The sequence below is a fragment of the Zosterops lateralis genome, assembly GCF_965231275.1.
Source record: "Zosterops lateralis genome assembly, chromosome: 21".
NCBI lineage: Eukaryota > Metazoa > Chordata > Aves > Passeriformes > Zosteropidae > Zosterops > Zosterops lateralis.
In genome coordinates, this window is record NC_139781.1 from 745,026 (window position 1) to 766,030 (window position 21,005).

Below are 21,005 nucleotides of genomic sequence, written 5' to 3' on the forward strand. Positions count from 1 at the left end.
GCATTAATTGCTCACAGCTAGATGAATGTATCAAAAGACACAGGTAGAAGACTAAAAGGAAAGGAAGAGCAGCAGCAGTTCTGCAATACTCTGCTACAGTGAAAACAAAGTTGTCCCTTTCTGATGGCACAATTAGAATATTGTGTATCTAGTGTTAAAAGATGCCTTTTCTTCTTTCTGCTTTTACAAGAATGCAGTTTATAATGTCGGGTACATAGAGAAACACCTGAAGAACATTGTGTGTTCTGACCTACAATACTAATTAATTTATCAGCCCCACGTAATCTTGCAGTTGCTCTGCAATATTCTACTCTCAGCCTGGCTTAAGGCACTTCAGCCTAGAATCAGTTTGGTTTTGTGCTGACAGCTCGCTCCCCCTGTTCTCACCTGGTCATCAGATCATATTTTTGTCTTTCACATTTTTCTTTCCTTCCTCCAAACACACCCAGTGAAAGTTCTGCTCAGGCTGTGCTTGCTCTGATGAGCAGACCCTCATTGCTGCTTTCAGGCGAGGTCACCGTGTCCTGGGAGCTTTTTGTTCAGCTCAAAAGGCTTCCACAATGCCACTGAAGCATATTCTGCCTGTGCAGCTGCTGCTGGGGAGTGCCTGCAGCCCTCGTGACTGCAGGAGCAATGTCAGCGTTTGCATTTCTGACATGTGGAATACATTTTCCAGCAATTCTGCTCCTCTTCACTCCTGCTTCCCAGCAGTGTCTCTCACTTCACTAATTCAACTAGGTCATCAACAGCATTCATTACTTATGACCCTCTCTCCTCTTCCCCATCACTCAAAGCAGGACACAACATCCCTGCCATGCCTAGGTTGCCTTTAAACCCTGCCCTAGAAATAATCTGCCTTTTAATTTGACCTGTACAGGCAAACTGCCTACGTAAGTAACCCTGTCACATCTCTATCCGGGAGCAGAACATTTTGCAGTGTCACTCAAGTTTATGTGAGGCAACACAATATAGATGGGTTCCCTCACATGGAGAACTGCTGAACAAAGGCTGACTAAGTGCAAATGTCAAGAAAAAGTCTTCAAAGCAGACCTTTCATTCTGGAACACAGCAGTGACAGTTATTAACACCATCAATCAGGCTGCAGCAATTGCTCTGGCACACACTCATGCCTGGTGGGACTGACACAAGAGCGAGAACAAGGCCACGGTTACAGGCGAAGAAAAAGCTCTTGGGATCCATTTTCTGTTGACTTGCAAATGTTTGGTCTCTGTATTTGCAGTCACTGTGCCAGAGATTGGTTTAAACAGCCCCCAAATAATACCTGCAGCCACTCACACAGATATAAATGACTTGTGGTTTGGAGCAGTGGAAATTCAGCCCACATATTTCTCACAGGAGGAAAGACACAGGATGAAATTGCAAGATGGCAGAAATATCTGCTAATTCTCTGCTCAGCTTCCACTGTAGCAATAGAGGTAGAACAGCAAAGCTTATCACTCAAGATGAGCTGTAGTGTTTTTACTTTCACACAAAAACTCCCACAACGTCAATATAACTTCCAAGAACACTGGATGTGATGAAGTCTGGTTTCCTAAGGGCTCCTGTCGCATGGCTGACTGACTGGGGAGTTTAATAAGATCTGAGTGTGAAATGAAGTTCTCCTCTGAATGGGGCATTTATTACATCCTGAGTGGAATCTCTGGAGTTTAATAAAAAAAAAGTTTATACTGCAATATTTCCTTTTGAAAGGGCACTTTAGGTTTCTGTCCTCCAACTGGATTAATATTTTTATGGAACATGTACGAATTTAATTGCTGTGAAGGTGGGTGTTTCTCTACAAATTTGTTTGAAATTGGCCCAAGGTTTTAATTTACTGTGAGGAGGAGAATACTGACACAGACAGACAGACAATGAGCTCTCATCTACTGTCAATAACCAAGCTAAAAACGTCAGTGTACCCTAGGGATGTGCAAACATGAGGAGGGGGTGCACATATGAGATAAAATGCAACCTAGAGAGGCCTCTGGTCTGGACAAGGATCCAGCCCAAAGCCTGTAGGCACTGAAACACAATGATGATCCCATCTCTTTTCTCTCTCTCTCTCCAGCCAAGTCCTTTCCCTTGGCACTCCTGTAGTGGCTCATGACCCTGTAGGTGTCTGCTGAGTCCTGGAATCCACAGGGAGTGTTGAGCACATCCACACAAATATTCACATGCACAGCTCTGCAGAGCCATTTTCTTTAGATCTCCTATCTCTATTAACTAATTGAAGAACACTGAAATGATCTGTGCAGAGAAGAAAAGTCATCCCAGTTCTGAACAGGCTGAAACAGTACTGACAATGCTGGGGTACCTTATAAACACTTCAACTGAGCATTCCTTTCCTTCTAAATTCAGATTAACTCCCCCCCCACCCAGTGAAGTATGAGATCAAAGTCGTTACTCAGAGCCTGGGCATTTACTTGGCACGACATAAAATCTTTTCAGCCCCATCTGTCCCTTCCTCCCCTGGTTATGAATACAGAATATTATGCTTTAAGAATGAGAAGGTGGTAAATAACAAACACATAATCATTACCAAGAACAATACCATAAAAACTGATATTCGAACAAATGATTAAACCCATTATAATCAACTCCTTTATTAAAGGGAATGCCTTAAAGCCAAAGCTCGCCATTAATGGTGGTGTTTGCAATGGGCAGTTACTCTACATATTTACTCCAAGAATACGTTTTTGTACTTCAGTAAATTAAGAAATACTGATTTTGGGCAAGTTGTTGATTTTACTGTCAGAACAGATTTAGCTTTGAGAAATTATTGTATTAACCTATTTCATAAGTCTCTCTAAATACACAATTTGTGAGCAACCCATATTCTCTTGATTTAAATGCCGTTTGTAACTTAGCCAAAAACTAATTTAAGTGGAGATGGGCCAAATTCATTTTTCATTTATGTTTATGCCATTCTGGAATAAACTCAGCAGTCTTGCAAGGATATACACTTGTTTCTAAGTGAAAATATCATCCCACTATTTTCATTGATATAATTCCAGATTAATATGCTTGACTTCAAGGGGATGTGATTATTTCATAGGCTTTTCTGGTTATCAGCAACAATTTTGGAAGAAATGATTGAGCAAATTTGATACAGTTGCTTTTCAGAACGTGCATTGTGGGTATTTATTTCAAGTCTATGATTTAGTGTGTGTGTAATACCTCAAAGGTGTCGATTTTGTGAAAAATTTCAATAAAGAGGTTTGTCAGTGTTTGTATTCTTTACATAAGACCCTCTATACATTCACAGGCCATCTCCTGGGAGAAAAAAATCAAGTGTGGTTTTACATTCATACACCTTAAACTAACCATGTGAGTGGAAGAACCACTCCATCCTGTGCCATTCAGAATTCTCTGACTCGTCCAGCATATTCCATACACAATCCTGTACAACAAAGTGAGTGATCTGTCTCTCCAATGTGCTCCAAAGTGACAACACATAAAAACCAGGTGTCTACCTGAGTGATGTCCATCCCAGAGTCACAGCTCAGTGGCTGGGTTGATGTGAGGCCGTTGGAGCCTATGATTGTTGTGATCACACCGTTCTCATCAATCTTCCGTATCATTGTACCATCAACAAAGTAAATAAATCCGTGCTTATCCACAGTGATACCTGCATCAAGGGGAAGGGTAAAAAGAGTGTTAGCACTGGCATTATCTTGATTGAAAAGCATGAGCTTAAAATGTTTCCTCTCTTCTTAGACTATGAAAATTTTCTGATTCTGAAATGATTTTAAAAAGTATGAGCTTTTTTCCCCACCCATTACTATTTGATGCTTATACAAACTGCATATGGGAAATTCATACCCATCTATCAGATTCACTTTGACTTAAAGAGAAGGAGGGAAGATGTGAGGATGAAACAAAACGAAACAGCAGAGGCTTTGCTGTTAATATAATTTTACACACATAGAACAAGGCTCTTCAATAACTTCACGTCCATCACGAAGTGGGCAACGCTAACTTTTCTAAAAACTTATCTTACAGTTGATTTTGCTTCATTTTCATTTCACTTGCTTCATTCTCATGCAAAGACAATTTTTTAGTTGCTGTACTCTCTGAGCACAGGAAGAAACATCCCCAGAGGGCCAAAAGGACTGTTCTGACAGGGGCTGCAGGTAGCAGAGGTGCAGACCAGGCTGTGCCCAGCAGGAGCAGCTGTAGGTGCTGCAGGGTGGACCTCAGGGCAGAGCTCAGGGCAGGGCTGCCCAAAATGATGGTCAGGCTGATGACAGCTGGGGTCACCAGCAGGAGCTGGGGCAGTTCTCCCACTGCTGGACCTGCAGCAGCTGGGGAAGGATGGAATTCCAGTGGCAGGGCTCTGCACAGGACAGCTCCTGTTCCGGAGCTCACGCCCAACCTTGTTCTGCCCCAGTCTAACAGCTCCCCTGCAGCTCCTTCTGCATTCAGTTTGAACTGTAAGATCTTATTTCCCTCAAATATTGAAAATGTACCCAGAAGAGTACTACTATTCATGTTAGACTTGTGAAATCCTTTGTACCAAAACCACTTGATTTCTTGCTTTAAACTACTTCATAATTTCCCATTTAAAGTTGCATAACTTTGCAATTATAGCAGCTGCTGTGCACAGCCAAGCTATTTTAATAATGAATTTATGTTCTGCTACACAGAAATGAAAGGCAGAGGACTTGAACAGATGGTCTGGACAGTGGCTTATATAGTTCTTGATTTTTGTCCCCTGCATTTAGCACAACTGAAGGCTGTATGTACTCTAAGTTTGCAAAACACTTGTCTGCAGGCCAGTTTAGGATCCCACACAGCAATTCTACATGCCATCAAAGTAGAAAAGTAATCTCAAACTGAATTTCCTCACCTTCCAACCCCTTGTATTCAAGTGTTTTTTGTTTAATTTATAGGAGCAGTTACAGCTGGAGAAAAGAGAGATGGAGCGGTGTGGGGAGTATAGGCAGGACCAGGAACTCCTGATGCAGAACATGCATCTCCCATAGGCTGAGGAGAGGGGGAATGGCCTCCCCAAGCCCATAAACATATTTACCTGGCAGCTGGGAATGCCTGGAGATTGAGTTGGAGTTGCACACATAGATTACGCCCAGGGTAATCTGCTTTCTCCTGCAGTGTTTAACACCTGGGGGCAGGCTCCCAGAACAAACTGCCCAGGACTCTGCTGAGGTGTCCCCTCACCACAGGTGGTTCTCAGGCACCCTGCACAGGTCTGAGGGTGTGATCACAAAGGTCTGAGGGTATCAGCACATTAAAAATCCCAAAGCCACAGCAGTTACTTTTAGTGTGCAACACTCCCTGCAGCATCTAGCTCCCAGTTTATTAGCACAGTGTTTGGAGTTGAAATTAATTCTTTCAATTACCAGTGCAATGCATCCACCTGGCTGTGAACTGCCCTCAGAGGAGGGTATTCACCATCCTGTCACCTCCTCCAGCCAGGACAGAAGTGCCCAAGGTACAGGGCTGGGCTCCATCTCCTCATTGTGTGAGATGGCTGAAGGTTCTGCAGGACAGATGTCACCTGGGGAACTGAAATCATCTGCTGGGGGCTGGATGGGTCAGCTCGGGAAAACCAGGAGGTTATAAAGGGCTAAAGGAAGAGCAGACAGTGTCACAGCCTGACTCCCTGCCAGCCTGCAAGCTCATAAATCGTGACTGCTTGGTCCTGGCTCCCTTAGAGGATCTTCAGTCTTTAATTAGAAAGTAACTGTGCCTTTGGAAACTCCAGAACGACTGTCAAGCTCCTGTCTGTCATCTGCTCCTGAGAAGCCCAAAGCCAAAAGGCTGAAGGTGGGCTGAGGTAAAGAGGGAGTCTGAGAAGTTTGTTTTGGTGTTGGGGTGATGTGTATGCTCTGGTTGGGGAAGGGATGGTCCCTTGTCCCTGTCTCACTGACACTCCATCCTGCAGGGATATCAGATGGGATCTGCTTTGCTTTCCAGCATGGATCAGGAGCTGCAAGGAGAAGCTGATGTGAGTGGGCAGGGCAGCACAGGGGCTGTGCCTAAGCCTGCCTGGCACAGGGAGGTGCTGCATGGCAAGAGAGGAGCTTTGCCTCTCAGCTGGACCAGATCCACACCACACACAGCACAGGCCAGGATCTGTCACCAGGGCAAGTGCATCTTCTGTTTTGCGCAATTTCCCTGAGAACAGATGGCTGTGTTGGCTGCAAACCACACATTATATAAAAATCAAAAATTATGCTGCAATGAAATAAAGCTACTCAGCTGTGTTGTTGAATGGATTTCAAATGCTGACTAGATAAGAAAATCAAGGATCTTTTAATGTTTCTAGTGTTCATGTTGCTCTCCAGCCACTGCAGGAAAGCAACCTGTCTGCAAGGGAAGGACATGTGCAAGTGCAAAGGCATAAATTAGCCCAAGTCTTCAGTATTTGCACTGAATTTCTGGAACTTCCTAAGATGCCAATTTCTTCAAGTACCACTGAGTGTAGAGATGTTCAGCAATCACCTACTGCTCCCAGAGCTTGTGACTCTCCAGTGAAACAACATGACTTTACCTGCTTGAAAGAATTACTTATGCATTGAAGTCTTGTTGACAAATACCCTACATAAAGCATCCATTGGAAAACAATACAGATCTGTGGCTGAACTGTCCCAATTTATTCATTAGAGTTGGATTCATTAATGCTCCTGTCACATCTTAAATGATGCTACACATAATCTGTACTCCAAGAGCTTATTTTTAATCCTTTTCTGACGTACAGTGTAATGCAGAATCAAATCACACACAGCACAGCAATTGTGCTTTAATCACCAAGGAACGGGGGGAGGAAACAGGCACATGCTGAGGGTAATGAATTGCACTTGAGTGCAAGTGGGAGCAGTGCTCACCCCAGGAGTGAGTAAGAAAGGTCTTTTTTTTTTTTTTTTTTTTTTTTTTTGAGAGAAGGAGATGTAGTTTGTATCAGGCTCTCAGTCTGATTCTGTTTTTCTTTTTTTAATGAACTAAATTCTATGCCCAACTGATGCCTAACAACTTACAAATGAGCATTCTACATTGAAAACTTCTAATTAAACTTCTGAAGAATTTTTAAAACAACATCTACAACTACTGGTGAGGATGGATAAAAGAGAATGCCACCTTCTGCTAAAGAACAACTGTATTTAGAAGGAACTTGTGATTCTCATAAAACTTTTAATGGGAAGAAGTGAATCAAATTGGTTAATTACCATTTTACTGTGCTAAAAGGGCAAATTACATGCCATCCATTTCTAAACTTCTAAATGTCTTCAGTCCTTTTAATTAAAGCTGCCATCTAGGAACTAAAGCAATTTTATGCAATTAGTTATTTATAGGTTACCATAATACACCACTCAAAATATGATTCAAGTGATTTGCAGTCTCCTGCCTTGTGATCCTTGTCGTCTTTACCTCCTCATTGTCTCAGCAGTAGCTGCAAAATATTCAGGAGTTCTTTGTCAGTTGGAGCACGACTTCAGTCCTGGCACTTGAGTGTGGGTCTCTTTAGAGGCACATCAGTAGACTTGGAGCAAACAGCATTTTTAACTCCTGACTGGGAATGAAAATGTTCAGCTTCCAGCCTGAGACATGATCAGTGGGGTTATCTTGCTGACATGGGTGAATAGAACAGTGAATGATTTATGAATTCAGATGAATGCTGGATGAAATTTAGAAAAAGTCTGCTATCCAGAAAGTTTACAGTATTCTACAAGTTTCCCATGCTTTGGAAATCATAGGTACTAGCTAAGGCTACTGAAGAGAAAAATAAGGAATAAATTTAAATGAGTGAAAAATGGCATGACTTTTTTTTTTTTTGCTGATTTTATGATGCATGTATGATAATGACTTGAGGCTACAAATTACTTTGGCTTGTCTATTTCTAACTTTATATATTGCTAGTGAAAAATCTTACTCCATTCTACTTTCCTTTTTGAATTCTTTGGAAAGGTTAGAAAGGTCTTAGGAATTTAAAGAATAGCAAAGATTTCTGGAAAAATAGCATTTATCATTACTTTTGGCAAGTGTGTCTGTTGTCACAAAAGGCTTTAATAGGAATTGGGTTGATCCTACTGAAAGGAAAATGAATCTTCCAGCTGAACAGGAGCAGTCCCAAATGGGCTACTGCCATTTAACAAGGGTAAAGGTTTAGTCTGAGCAACTGTTTTGGCTTTATTCACTTTAGAATGTATTGCTGAGGATGAGGAGCAACAAGACTGATTATTTCAGGATGCAAGCTACTAGGATGAACACATCTTCAAAACCATGATTTTTTAAACTAATATCTCCTTAGGAAAGTAAGTGCAAGGAAAATAGATAAAACGACACTGCAGAACTCATTTTTAAATTATGCTTTCATTTGCGTTTCTATCTCATGGCCATTGGTCTGAGTGAAAAAGTTCTTTGCTACAGCTGTGGAGAAGGAATTTTTGTGCATGGGGTTTAGGACTTACTCCAAGCTTCTCCATTTCCCTGGAGCTTTCTCTGAGGTCACTGCCTGTGCAGAGGTCAGCGCACTGCACCCAGGCACTCTGTGCTCAGTGTGCACTCAGATTTCCCCAGGCACTGACAGGGTGCAGACAAAGTGTGCATCCAGCTCTGGATGCTGGTCTGGACCCAGCAGTCAAAAAGCAGATACTGCAGGACCTTCAATGTTTGCATCTTTAGATTTAGTCTTCCCAAAGGTGTAAATCCTGATGTTTAGGGTGGCATCACTGGAGTCACCTACTGCTCTACAGGGGTTACTCAGCTTGCATTTCCAGCAGAGCTGTCCTGTGAGAATGCTGCTCATGGACACCAGCTAATGGAAATTGGATGTTAATTGGACTCTTCTTTCCCTGCTGCCAGGGAGATGCTGCAGCTCAGCAAAGTCTGGTAACTTGATCGTCTCAAGCTCTCACTGCCTCTGTCAATTCCACCTGCAAAGTCAAAGCTCTTTACAGATCTAAAGCCCCCAGATTCCAGCAGGGCAGGGTAGGTAAGTGTTTAATGGTGTTGATCCAGGCACTGGCTTTGCAGGGCTAAGTACAAGTCCCAAGTATTTCCATTCATTTTAGTGCTTCTTACTGCTCCAATACTCAGTGGCTGATCTAGTTAAAATCAGAACATGATCTTCAAGCACCTTATCTTAAATACTAAACAGATTGTTTAAAAGATAGTGCTGGCAACTAGATGTGCCATAAATAAATTTTATTAAAAAAAAAAAAAAATAAATAAAATCTCCAAACCCACCAAACAGAGTTCCCCACCCCAAAATTAAAATCTGTTACTTGGTAAAGTTCAAGTGATTGGAATTCTGTCAGTGATTAATATCTTGTGTAGTTACTTCTTCATTTTCAATATCTTCTCGTGTAATAAATGTGTTCAGCTTGTCACAGATCTTATTTTATGTCCCCACCTTGTATCATTTCACATTCTGCTTAAGTACTTGGTCATCTATTACATGACTCATTAGTCTGAGATCTCTGCAGAATTAAAGAAAGTTGCAGTAAAAATAATATATTGAAGTTCAAATTTCAACTACATCAGCCATGCATGTTTAAAAGCATCTTTCAAAGTCAGCTCAACATACAATAGTGCAAGATTAATATTCACTAAACCCCATCTCTAGTCCTTCACAGAGAACTGGGAATGGACTGAACAAAGCTATATGTGTTTGCTACCTGTAAAATCAGAGTTGTGGAAAGATGAGATCAGGATTGATTAGTCTCACTTCATGATATTTGCCTGTCTGGCATCCTGGTCACTAGGCAAAGGCAGTCTTGCCAAATAAAGATAATGAGAAATAAACACTGATGAAAGACTTAAATAATTAAACAATCTAGGACTCTCCTCAATCTTCCCTGCATGTTCACAGAAGTAGAAAAATGGGTATGAGTTCAGAAAAGTTAAAGCGCTATTCAAAGCAACTTTGATCCAGAAAAGTAAGAAAGAAAGAGAATTTGAATTTCCACCTATTAACACAGCTTTGAGGATGTTACCCAACAGGATAAAGTTTCACAAGTGTTACACAGTAGGTATTTCTTATCAGTTTTGCAAATGGATAAACAGAGTCTTCTAGATAAGCCCTTACTCAGTTACAAGCAGCTACTAGCTAAAATTAGAGTCCAGCTTTTAAGATATAACTAACCAAGATCAGACAACCAGTAAATGGAGTCCTTTTTCACACACTATCTTTCTATCAAGTAATGGGGAAATTTATTTTTCATTTATAGTGGGAAAAATGAATGCTCAGGACAAAAACAAGTAGACAAGGAAAGTAAAAAAAAAGCGAATAATATTCCTAATAACAGGAATTTATAATAATAATTATTATTAAAAAAGAAATACAAATTATTCATTGAATAATGCAAGTGATTATATTTAATCATAACTTGACAACTACTCTTTGTCTGGGACCTATTGTTGCACTGTAAAAATCTCAGCAGTATGAAGCAATTCATTTATCATAGAAATTATTATATGATTATTATCATTATTATAGAAACAATTCATTAATTTCCGTGGTCAAATGCCATATAACACTGTGTGTCTGTGTGTCCAAGGATTTTTAAACATGCTTAAGAAGTTTTTGTCAAAACTTCCTGCTTCCTAGAGAAAATAGTTTTCTTTATACTGTTTGAATGTTACTTCAATAGAAATATGACATCTCCTGACTTGACGAGTATTTGAAGAACCAACAAAACAAAGTGATCCAAAAGGATCTCTAAAAGTGTAATAAAGTATGGTAGACATCTCTGTTCTTAATGTTCCCCCTGCTGAGGACCACCAGCTGATGCTGCATTTTGTCAGGTCCTGTACAAAAAGGGCACGGGGCACTCCAGACTGCCTGGAGATTAACATCAAAAACCCCCAAAACTGGAACTTTTCAAACTGATGTTATTTAGGGGAGATGCATGGGAGTCATTGCCTTAATTTGCCAATAGACAAGTCATTGTCTGCTGACAATTTCTGTTTAATAATTGCTGCCTGCCGAGAACTCCTGACTCGGGTTTTTATTCCTCCTCATTTCTTTATGACTAGAACCTTCCGTTAAAGAATTATGTATAAGTATCTTTAAAGTAAACAGTTTATCACAACATTTTCGTCAACGTATTTCCCCACTAAGAAAATAAGATGGAACAACTGATTGCATTCTCATTGGATATAATCAATTGTAATGAGAAATAAAACACTTTCCCAGAACCACACTTTCCTGATAAAGGATCTGAAAACCTTTGTTTTCTACTATTTTTAGCAGTGATTCATGACATTCATTAGCTGCCTGAAATTCTTTGTACTTACCTCACACTTACCTCCTATCATTAAAGACCCGCTAAAGTCGCTCTACAATTACAATGTGTCTCTTGCTAAACCTTAAACCAGGATTATTTGCTTGTCTTAGAGGCATTTCGACCTGGATATAGATTCTAATTTCCTGCTGATGTGCAGCCTTCCTTTATTAGCTGAGGAGGAAGAATCAAACCCTTCCCTGGAGCCCATGCAGGGATTTCCTGGGAGCTGAGCCTGAGCAGCTGCTGCAGAGCCCCAAATCCTGAGAGTTTATCACAGCTCCAGTGCACACTGTGAGGGGATTCATGGTGCCTTTGGTGGGGATTCCAGGCTTCACTTGCCTTTTGCCTGTGACAACACTGCATGAACTCGGACGGGGCAGCTGCAGTAAAATGCTTATTTCGTGTGCAGCAGGGGAGATGCTCATCTTCTGCTAAGTGTGTCAAGAAGAAAAGACAAACTAGAGTTCCAAATAAACTCGATTTTGCTGGCTGAGTTGAACAGCCCTGATTTATTGTGTATGAGTAAACACTGTTGTCATTGCAACACTCACCTGATGCATAAAATCTAAAAAACTGCCTTTGAAACCATATAATTTGTTTAAGAGTTACCTATAATTAAATGTTGCCACCTTGCAATTGAAAGGTAATGAAAGAGGAGTGTTGTGACACAGGGAAGAGCAATCAGAGGATTCAGGCTGGAGTCCCTCAGGAAGGACTGGCTTTACTGCAGACATGAGTGAGCCTCGTGAAGAGATCTGCCCTAACAGTTGGTTAAAGGATGGCCACAGACACATTTCTGTACATCCAGCTTCACCTCAGTTGCTAAATAATGAAAGGAAGTGGCACTAAGTACCCAGATATGCCTTTTCTTACCTCTTGGGCTGTTGAGAGAGGCCTCGGAGGCCTTTCCTCCATCCCCACAGTGACTCTGGTCAAAAGGAAGGCACTGATCACCTGTTCCTGCCACCACCTCTGCATTCTTGGCCAGATCCTTGGTTTCAGTGAGAGACTTGGCTTTGTAGACTTTTCTGGTGTTGGTGTCTGATAAGTAAAGGGATTCTGACACGGGATCAACAGCCAAGTAATATTTATGTGCAGGACTTGTACTGAAACAGAAGAGAAGAGCAGCAAAGTCAATTGTTTTTTCTTTTTCGTCTCTGTGGCAGCGTAACAATTGTACTCTACTTATCTGCAGACATCAGCTCAGTGATCTGAAGATGACAGAGATGTGAGAGCAGCTCAGAACACCACCAGAGTCCTGCTACAGAGCCTGGGCAGTGACTTATGGGTCAGGGAGCTGCCCACCACTACCAAACCACTCAGGATAAAGCTAACTGCAGTAACTTCAGCTTAGTTGTAATTATTACTATCAAAGGCAAGATAATTTTCCTGTATCTGATATCTCCTAGTACTCTTGGCACTCAAATCTATGAGTTGCAGCAAAGTGAATCACAGGCTGTTGTGGATGGGCACAAATACCTACTCTTGGTTATTTTTATCTGTTTCTAAACCTTAGGAAATATGAAGGTGTGAAATATGGTGCCTTAATTCATGCCGACTCCATTGTCAGTAGCAAGGCAGGAGGCCAAGTACTGTCAGTGCAACTAGGCATGAATTAATGCACCATAATTCATGCACTGTCACTGCCTTATTGAGATTATAAAATGTTATTTTAAAAAATATTTACATATGTTAATTAAATGGTGGGGATCATAAATTCTAATCTGAAAACTGGGCTGCATTTTATTATCCAGTAAGACTTTAGGCTCCTTTTTAGTGCAAAGTTGATTTCCACTTTGAAGCTATTTTTTGAGCACATGGCACACCATGCTATTGTCCAGAGCCTGCTGAGCCTGCAGTGGGGCCCAGCTAAAAACCCAGGCAGAGATCCTTTCAGTCACACAGTTGGTTACTGAAATGGTGGGAGAGAGGCACAGGCTGAGAGCTGAGATGCTCAGACAATATTTTAACAACTACTGTGCTTCTCTGAGGGAGAGGAGGGGACTTCTGACAAGAGGATGGGTTCTCTATGCCCAGTTAAATTAAAAATATTGTAAAAAATACCTCCCCCTTTTTAAAATATATATATATATTTCATTAATATTGGTACAATTAACTAACACTTAAGATTTCTGCAACAAAGTTGTGAAGTGAGTTCCTCCTCTCATCTGGGCCAGCTCTGTTTGTGGTGGGTTTGACAGTGCTCATTGACATTCCCAGAGCTGGGGAGCAGATGTGAAACCCAGTCCTAGGAACTACAGGGAATGAGAAGGCAGAGCTCTGATGAAAGATGAGTAAGAGGATGAGCTAAAAGCAATTAATGCCAAAGTATCACCACTATAAAATTTGTTTGTGGAAAATATCAAGAATCATTTTTGCTCTCAGGATGGAGGTCAGGAGTGACTGGCCAGACAAATGATGACTTTGAAATAAAACATTTCTGTGAAAAAAGTTGCAAGGAGAATTCTAGATTTTAAACAAACATGTTGTTCAGTATGCAGAAACTGCAGAGAACCAGGGGTCACTCTATATTCTCCTTGTAGACACATTTTCTGTCATCCTTGTCGTTACATTTAATAGACCAGCTGTTAGAAAACTCTTCATGTTTATGCTTAAAGCCTTGCATACTAAAATGCTGGAAGAGTACTGGTAAAAAATGGAACACCATTTAAAAAAATGCTATTTTTGCAGAAGATTGAAATCAGATATAAATCTGAGTTGATTTCAATTAGCCTTTTGAAAACTACATGAAGTAGGCTAGGATTTAAAATTAATCTTTTCAGTACTATTCTGTACTAAATTTTTCTCTGTATTTTTCTCAAAGTTTAGTTTCCATTTTTACCAGTTAAATAGCTTTGCTATAGCTTATTACAATCATGATGACAAGAAAACAAATGTGAGAAGGTGCTTGTAAACAGTCAAAAATAAGATCAGGGGCATTTTCTGTTTCCTGGTTGTCAGACTCTCCCTTTTCACACAGTATTGTCTTTTTATGTGGTAAAAAGAACTCTTTTGGAGGCTAAAAGCTGTGTAGAGGACCTGGATTTTGAAGCCTTTTTCTGCCTGGACTGTCAGGAGCCATCTTTTACCTGCTGCTCCTACATATTTCCTTAAGTGCTCTATAAATTTCCACCAGGAGTGTGACCTTTCAGCCTCAGGAGAATGGCACGCAGTGGGACTGTCCAGTACTCCCCTATCACCTCAAAGACTACATTTAATTATTGCCAATTTTCTACAAAATTCACTTGGACAGAATAGTGACAGAGACATTATTGTTGTAATTATTAGGACTGAGGTACTTGAATATTGTCATATTTAATTAAGGTTGAAGTTCATCTCAAGAAATTTATACTAGTCAACAGGTATTTTAAAAAAATCTAGTTTACAAAAGAAACCCCTAAATGTAAAAACTGATTGGTGTTTTGAATGCATTATAGAGAAATTTAGTTCACAAAGATACTGGTCAGTTTAAAGCAAGTGGAAACAACCCTTCAAGTTAAACAGTGGAACCTTGCACTTACCAGCTAGGAATTATTCTTAGTTTTAAGTTCTAACTGTGAAATATATGAGATGTGACATAACCTGGTAAATAATTTCCAGCATTCAACAGCAGTCTTGTGGTTGAAGTGAACAATTCCAGCCAATACTCTCATGCTGTAAACACAGTTCAGTCCACACTCTGCTCCCTACCATGCCATGAAGTTACTGTCTCATATCGTGCTAGTGCTGCTTTATTTGTCTCATTTAAGCACTGGAACACTCAGAAGTTTATTTCTGAGGAGACAGAGGGCCTTGCTGTCCCTTTGTAGCACAGCATCACTGCTGCAGCTGGGCTGCTGGAACCAGCTCCCTCCCTCACCGTCTGTCACAGGAGCCGAGTGTGCAACGTTCACTCCTTACAGAAATCCCTAAACTGCAATGCTGAAATGCCAGCTGGAAAGGGGGAAAGCCGCTGCTTTGTCTTTGGTTGGAGGAGAAAACTGAGCATTGACACAGCACCTTCAGTTCTGGGCTCTGCACTCTGTACCTGGCAGCTGTTAAAGCTCGTGCTATGCTTGAACCTCTGAAGCACAGCCCATTAAAGTACAGTGGGTTTCTGTAGCCTTTTGAACTATTTTTTTGTAGCTGGAACTCCTGTTTCCTTGGATCCTGTATCTGTGATCAGTCAGACACCATGTATTCTCAGTGTTCAGGTTTAAAACTCTCCATCTCCTCTTGGTGATTAGCAAACTGATTTTTAGAGGGAGACTTTACTTCTTCAAGGGGAACTAATCAAACTTTTTGTACTATAAACAAAAGTGAATTTGATAAACATTTGTATTTATTACAATTTATATTTATTAAATTCAGAGTGTTTCTCTATACTCAGACTTCTAAAAGGACTTTTGTAAGACTGTGTCCTCAAACATGGTTCACATACCAGTTATTACATTTTACTTACCTGTGTCTTGTGTCTCTATTTCTGGAAAGGCAGATTGGGTCAGGTTAAAAGGAAAGAAAAAGATAAGAAATGTTAGTCCTTGACAGAACTGCGTTCTTTGCCTGACTGCTCACAGACCTGTATCCCACTAACAAAACATTGTTTATCCTCTTACTTGGTGTTTCTTTCTCTCAAACTGTTGCCTTTGCACTGCCCACTCATTGCCAAGTTAATTCTGAACAGCACACAGAATCATTCCCAGCAACATTAGCTAGGTGGATGTTAAATAAGAGAAATCTCATGTATTAATATCCAAAATCGTTCCTGCCTTTGCCTGTGTCCCTCAAAGGGAATGGGAAGCTGAGGTGATAATTACAGGGGGATCATTAAGGGCAGCACAGGCTCAGCCTGGCACTCTGTGATGCCAGGATTGCTCCTGTGTGCTCAAACTGAGCCACAGCCTCTGCTGCATGAGGAACAGTGGAATTGTATTAATTAATTAATTAACTAATTACATGGCAAGTCTACAGGCCCAGTGCTGTGACTTGACATGATACTCTGCATGTCTGCTGTGCAATCATGCAGTTTTCCGCAAAAATACGCATCATGGTATATTTTAACTTTTGGAGACAACGTATGGAAAACCTCACAGGAAGAAAAATCAGCTTTATTAATAAATAAATTCTGCAATTTGCAGAAATTCACTATGCAAGGCCTGTTCTAAAGGCCACTTAAGAGATCCTATTTAACTGATGACTAGAAGTAAATGGAAGTTTTCTGTTTTGATAGCTGGTGACACACATGGCCACAAACCAACTACAAGAGGCTACTTCATCAAGCCCCAAGGGATAAAAATCCACCCTAGTTTTCACAGGCAGGATTAGGCACATGGACCAGAGAAAGCAGATTATTTTTCTACCTTAACTCCAAAATGCCAATGGAATTTCCGGAGGGGAAGATGCGTCTGACATAATTGAAGTCCCCAACGTAGACACTGCCATCAGGGCCAGCAGCCAGGGCCACGGGGGCAAAGAGTTTGCTGCTGAGGGCAAGGCCATTGCAGCTGGAGCAGGACACACTCCTCTGGTGCCCAGTGCCCATCACCGTGGAGATCACTGGAGGCTGCTGAGAAATGAACATGTTCTCCCCGTTCCCTTTGTGCACAATTCCTAACGGGAGAGAACAGAGACAAAAATAACCAAATATGGCATTTCAACTACTCTGTGGTTTTGAGTTACAACATCCTCTAGAAAACCACATTATCAAAATAGCAACAAACAGCTGATAATTTTAAAGACTTCCACTGTCACTAGACAGACACAAAAGAACCACACTCATACTGTCCAGTTGTGCAAACAGAAAAAAGTAGTTTATTTTGGGATTAGGGTTTAAACAGTGTTTGGAACTTGATTAGCAATTAGGTTATGAATTAGGTTACATCTTTCTGACTCCACTGGTCAAGTTAGAAGTCCATCCATTTGTCCTTCCCCCAGGAAAAAATGCATAGTTTTTCAAAACATTACTCTTCGTTTATGTTACATGCGTGAGAACTCAAGTACAGAAATGCAAAACATCAGAAGGCTGAAAAAAAATCAGGGCAACATCCACAAATCTTTTCCAATTTTGTGCATCCCAGTCTTCACTGTCACCATTTTGTTCAGCAGTGGCTAGTGGCTATTTTAAAGCCAGCATCAGGAGGAGAACTCATGGTTGGTTAATGCTCTAACAAATTGACTGCTAATTGCAGTGCTATCTGATTTCTTGGGGATTACTGCTTTAATATTCATTTTATTCATAAATTTTTATTAGGTAGCAGAGGAATTTCTTAGGCAGTTTGAATATTTAATTACAGGAGATTAATAGCAGGACCACTATGCATTTTTCTCAAGGGAGCACCGAGTGGCAGTACAAAATCAATATTCAGATTCAGCTGTGAGTCCTTCATGGGAAATGAAAATGGTGCCAAGTGCAGAAAAGCCAAGTTAAGAGTCAAGGAGCAAAAGTGAGGCACCAGTGAGTGTCTTCCCAGCAATAATATCCCCCCTTCTGCCACAAAGGCTAAGCCAGTGCATTCTAGCACTGTATGCAGTATTCAAAGTCTCCACCAGGTTGGTGATACCACAACTAGTACAAAGATGTATTTTTAAAGTTTATTTTAAGTAACAGTGTGGTAATATATTTAAGAAGTATCTTTGAAATGACAGTTTACTACAAGAATTTGGCTACTGCAAACAGAAGATAGGTACTCTTTTAGATCCTAGTCCAAAAATTCACATTTCCCTTGAAAGCTCCAGTCCTTCATCAGAAAATTGGCACTATTAAAGGAACAAACACAAGGGAATTTACTTTCTGGAGGACTCATGCTGGGAAATGAGAATATTCTAGACACTGCAGGAAGTACATGTTGAGACATGTCTGAGTTTTCCCAAAAAGCAGCAAATGTATTTATGTATTGTCTCTACCAACTTTTGTTTAAACTATTTTTTGTGACTTTCAGTTAAATCCGAAGATAAAATTCGCCTTGGAAATTAGTGAATGCTACCACAGCTATTTTGAAGGGAATTATATTTAAAAAAGATTACTTATGAACAATAGAGGACAGAATGCATAGATTTGTTTGAATGATGGCTTAAAAAAAGCATCCTGGAAATATGCCTGTAAAATAAATGGCAATATTCTCTTTTATGCAGTGGATAAAAATACTATGAAATGAAGATGCTGCTCTTTGTCTGAAATTACAATGTTAAGGTAATCTTTCAACACCCTCTTACAAATGCCAGTAAATAATTAGGGCTCTGGAGAATATCTTTTGCTGTCAATAAATATAAGTGTGTGCTTAATATCAAGCTTTTGACCTGCTGCTTTAAATTTAGTTGATTAATGCTCTGGGGTTGAAATCACCTTAAAGCATAAAGTCCCTCTAAAACTACTCCTCTTTGCCCCAGATAAATAAAAATGGAATCAGTGCACTTGCCCATCAGAAAAAAAAAAATAATTCAAATAACACCCTGAAAAATCAGTTAGCAGCACATTCATTGGTATTCATGAGATGCAGGTCTCTTTAAAAGACCTCAGTGTAGGAACTAATATTTATGGTATCTGTTCTCTTCTTGATTATGGGAAATACCCTGATCATCTTCCAAACTGACAAAATCCTTGTACCAAAAAAACCTAAAACTCAAATCATTGCACAAATTCGAAGTGATCAAACTGATGAGGAAAAAGAAGTGGAAAAAGAGTAGTGGAGTATAGCTGAGAACAGGATCTGATCCTTTGTTAACCCAACAGCCACACTGATGCTAAACTCTTTACATTTAAAAAAACTCAGTTTCCAGTGACAGCCACACTGGAACAGTATTTGTGATTTCACATCAGTTCTGCTGGAATCAGGCATCATTTTTAATTTTTGTAAATCCTTACATCAGGCAGTAGAACACAGTTTTCCCTTGCTAAGGTTTCTGCATGTCAATACATGTACTCCACACTACTATGAATTGCAAGTCTGTAAAATTGCATCTATTTCTTGTTACTCAGTTGATTTTGTACCTTCTCTAAAATGAGCAGCCCTTCTGGGGAGGGAAAGAAGATCTACCCTGGCTCTGAGCAGGAATGTTGTGCACAGTATCTGCCCTGCTGGGTGGCCAGGCTTAAGAGCTGAAGTCAGATATAAGCTCTCTAGGACTAGTAAATCAAGCAAAGTGTTTCTAGTTTTAGTTTGAAAATAAAATTGCAATTTGCAGCAGAGAATGTTATATTCCAATGATGTTTCTGTAGTTAATCCAGTGGCAGTGTTTCGAAATCATAAAAGTTTCATCATTCTAAAAAGAGCAGTTCTTCATACATTCAGAGGAGATGCTTTAATTAAAAAGCGAAAAATCTTAATATATTCATACTCAAGAAGGCTACTCAGTGCTTTTCATATCAGTCATGGTGGCATGGAGATAAGCCTGAAATACATAATTCTAGTTTGAATCATATTCTTGTCCTTATTTAAAGCCCATTTTACATATCTGAAATGGAAGTGCAGCTCACTTGTTTCTGGGTAAGACCAGAAGCACACTTGTTATTTTTATCCTTTTGGTTACCAGAGTTCATTATTTCCTTTTGTTATTTTAATACAGCCCACAGGCTGCTCTGGTAGATGTGCACCAGCTTTGTTACAATAATTGTTTTTGAGCCCTTGGCTGCTTTCCTGGCTGGGGCAGGTGTGGGTGCTCAGAGGCTGTGACAGTCCTGAAGAACCTGTGACCATCCCTGACCTGGGCTGGGGATGAAACATCTGAAATGCAAACTGCAGGCAAGAGAGACCCTGCATCTCAAGGCAGAGGTGCTTGTGCCCTTCTCCTTCCCTCCTGTCTCTGCAAGTCGTGGGCTGGGATGTCTGGCAGCTTTCCCTGACTTCAGCCTTGATGGTGTCTGGCAGAGCGGGGATAGGTGAGGAAGAGGAGCAGGTGAGGAGCTGCACATCCCCTCCCAGGCACTGGGCACAGCTGATCTGAGGAGGTGCCTGGGGCTGGCAGGGCAGTGCTGATGGTGTCTGGAGAGCAGGGACAGGTGAGGAAGAGGTGCAGGTGAGGAGCTGCAAACCCCTCCCATGCAGTGGGCACAGCTGATCGGAGGAGTGGCTGGGGCTGACAGGGCAGTGCTGATGGTGCCTGGAGAGCAGGGACAGGTGAGGAGGAGGAGCAGAGTAAGGAGCTGCAATCCCCTCCCATGCAGTGGGCACAGCTGATCCCAGGAGTGGCTGGGGCTGGCAGGGCAGGGCCCCCTCGCATTCCTAGCCACACAGCCGGGATGGGGACAGGAAGCAGTTTGTCACCACGGACAGCAATCCTGGATGGTGATTGTGTGCTTTACAAAACCTCAGAACATGTGAGTGCCTACGGGGTGAATTGGAGTAGTAACCGCTGCAGTTAGCAGACAGTCATATAAATTGGAGTTACTGCCAGCAATTTAGTCTTGAATTTAAACTATGCAAGTGGTAAATTGGCACCAAGGAGCTGACTATGGGACTCACAGTTGGGGGCTCAGCTGACTGAGGTCAGATTTCTCTTTGTTAAATGTCAATAGCTGGCATTTAGAAGAGACAATCTATACAAACCAGTAAGACAGGGAATGAAAGAATTGCTGTTTAAAATGTCAAACTATTTTAAATCAAAACAGAAATCCAGATAATTTACAAACTAAATATGACCTTTTGTATTTGGAATATTTATACTGTAGCTGTGCATTCAGCAACAGAACTTGTAAAACTTGAGAGCCAGACATCTGTGCATGAATCTTCATCAGGAGAACTTTGCAGATGGAAATAGATTTTATTGGACTGACTCTCAGCT

At 40.8% G+C, this 21,005-nt stretch overlaps 1 protein-coding gene across 2 annotated transcripts in view; it reads right to left on the reverse strand.

Annotated features, from left to right (window-relative positions):
- TENM1 (teneurin transmembrane protein 1) overlaps positions 1-21,005 on the reverse strand; it is a 136,884-nt gene that overhangs the window by 39,507 nt on the left and 76,372 nt on the right. For both annotated transcript variants that reach the window (XM_083876528.1, XM_083876529.1), the window contains 4 exons: positions 16,589-16,838; positions 15,691-15,711; positions 12,123-12,355; positions 3,474-3,628 (listed from right to left, as the gene is read on the reverse strand). In XM_083876528.1, coding sequence (XP_083732654.1) covers positions 3,474-3,628; positions 12,123-12,355; positions 15,691-15,711; positions 16,589-16,838 — 659 coding nt within the window. The remainder of the gene's footprint in view (positions 1-3,473; positions 3,629-12,122; positions 12,356-15,690; positions 15,712-16,588; positions 16,839-21,005) is intronic.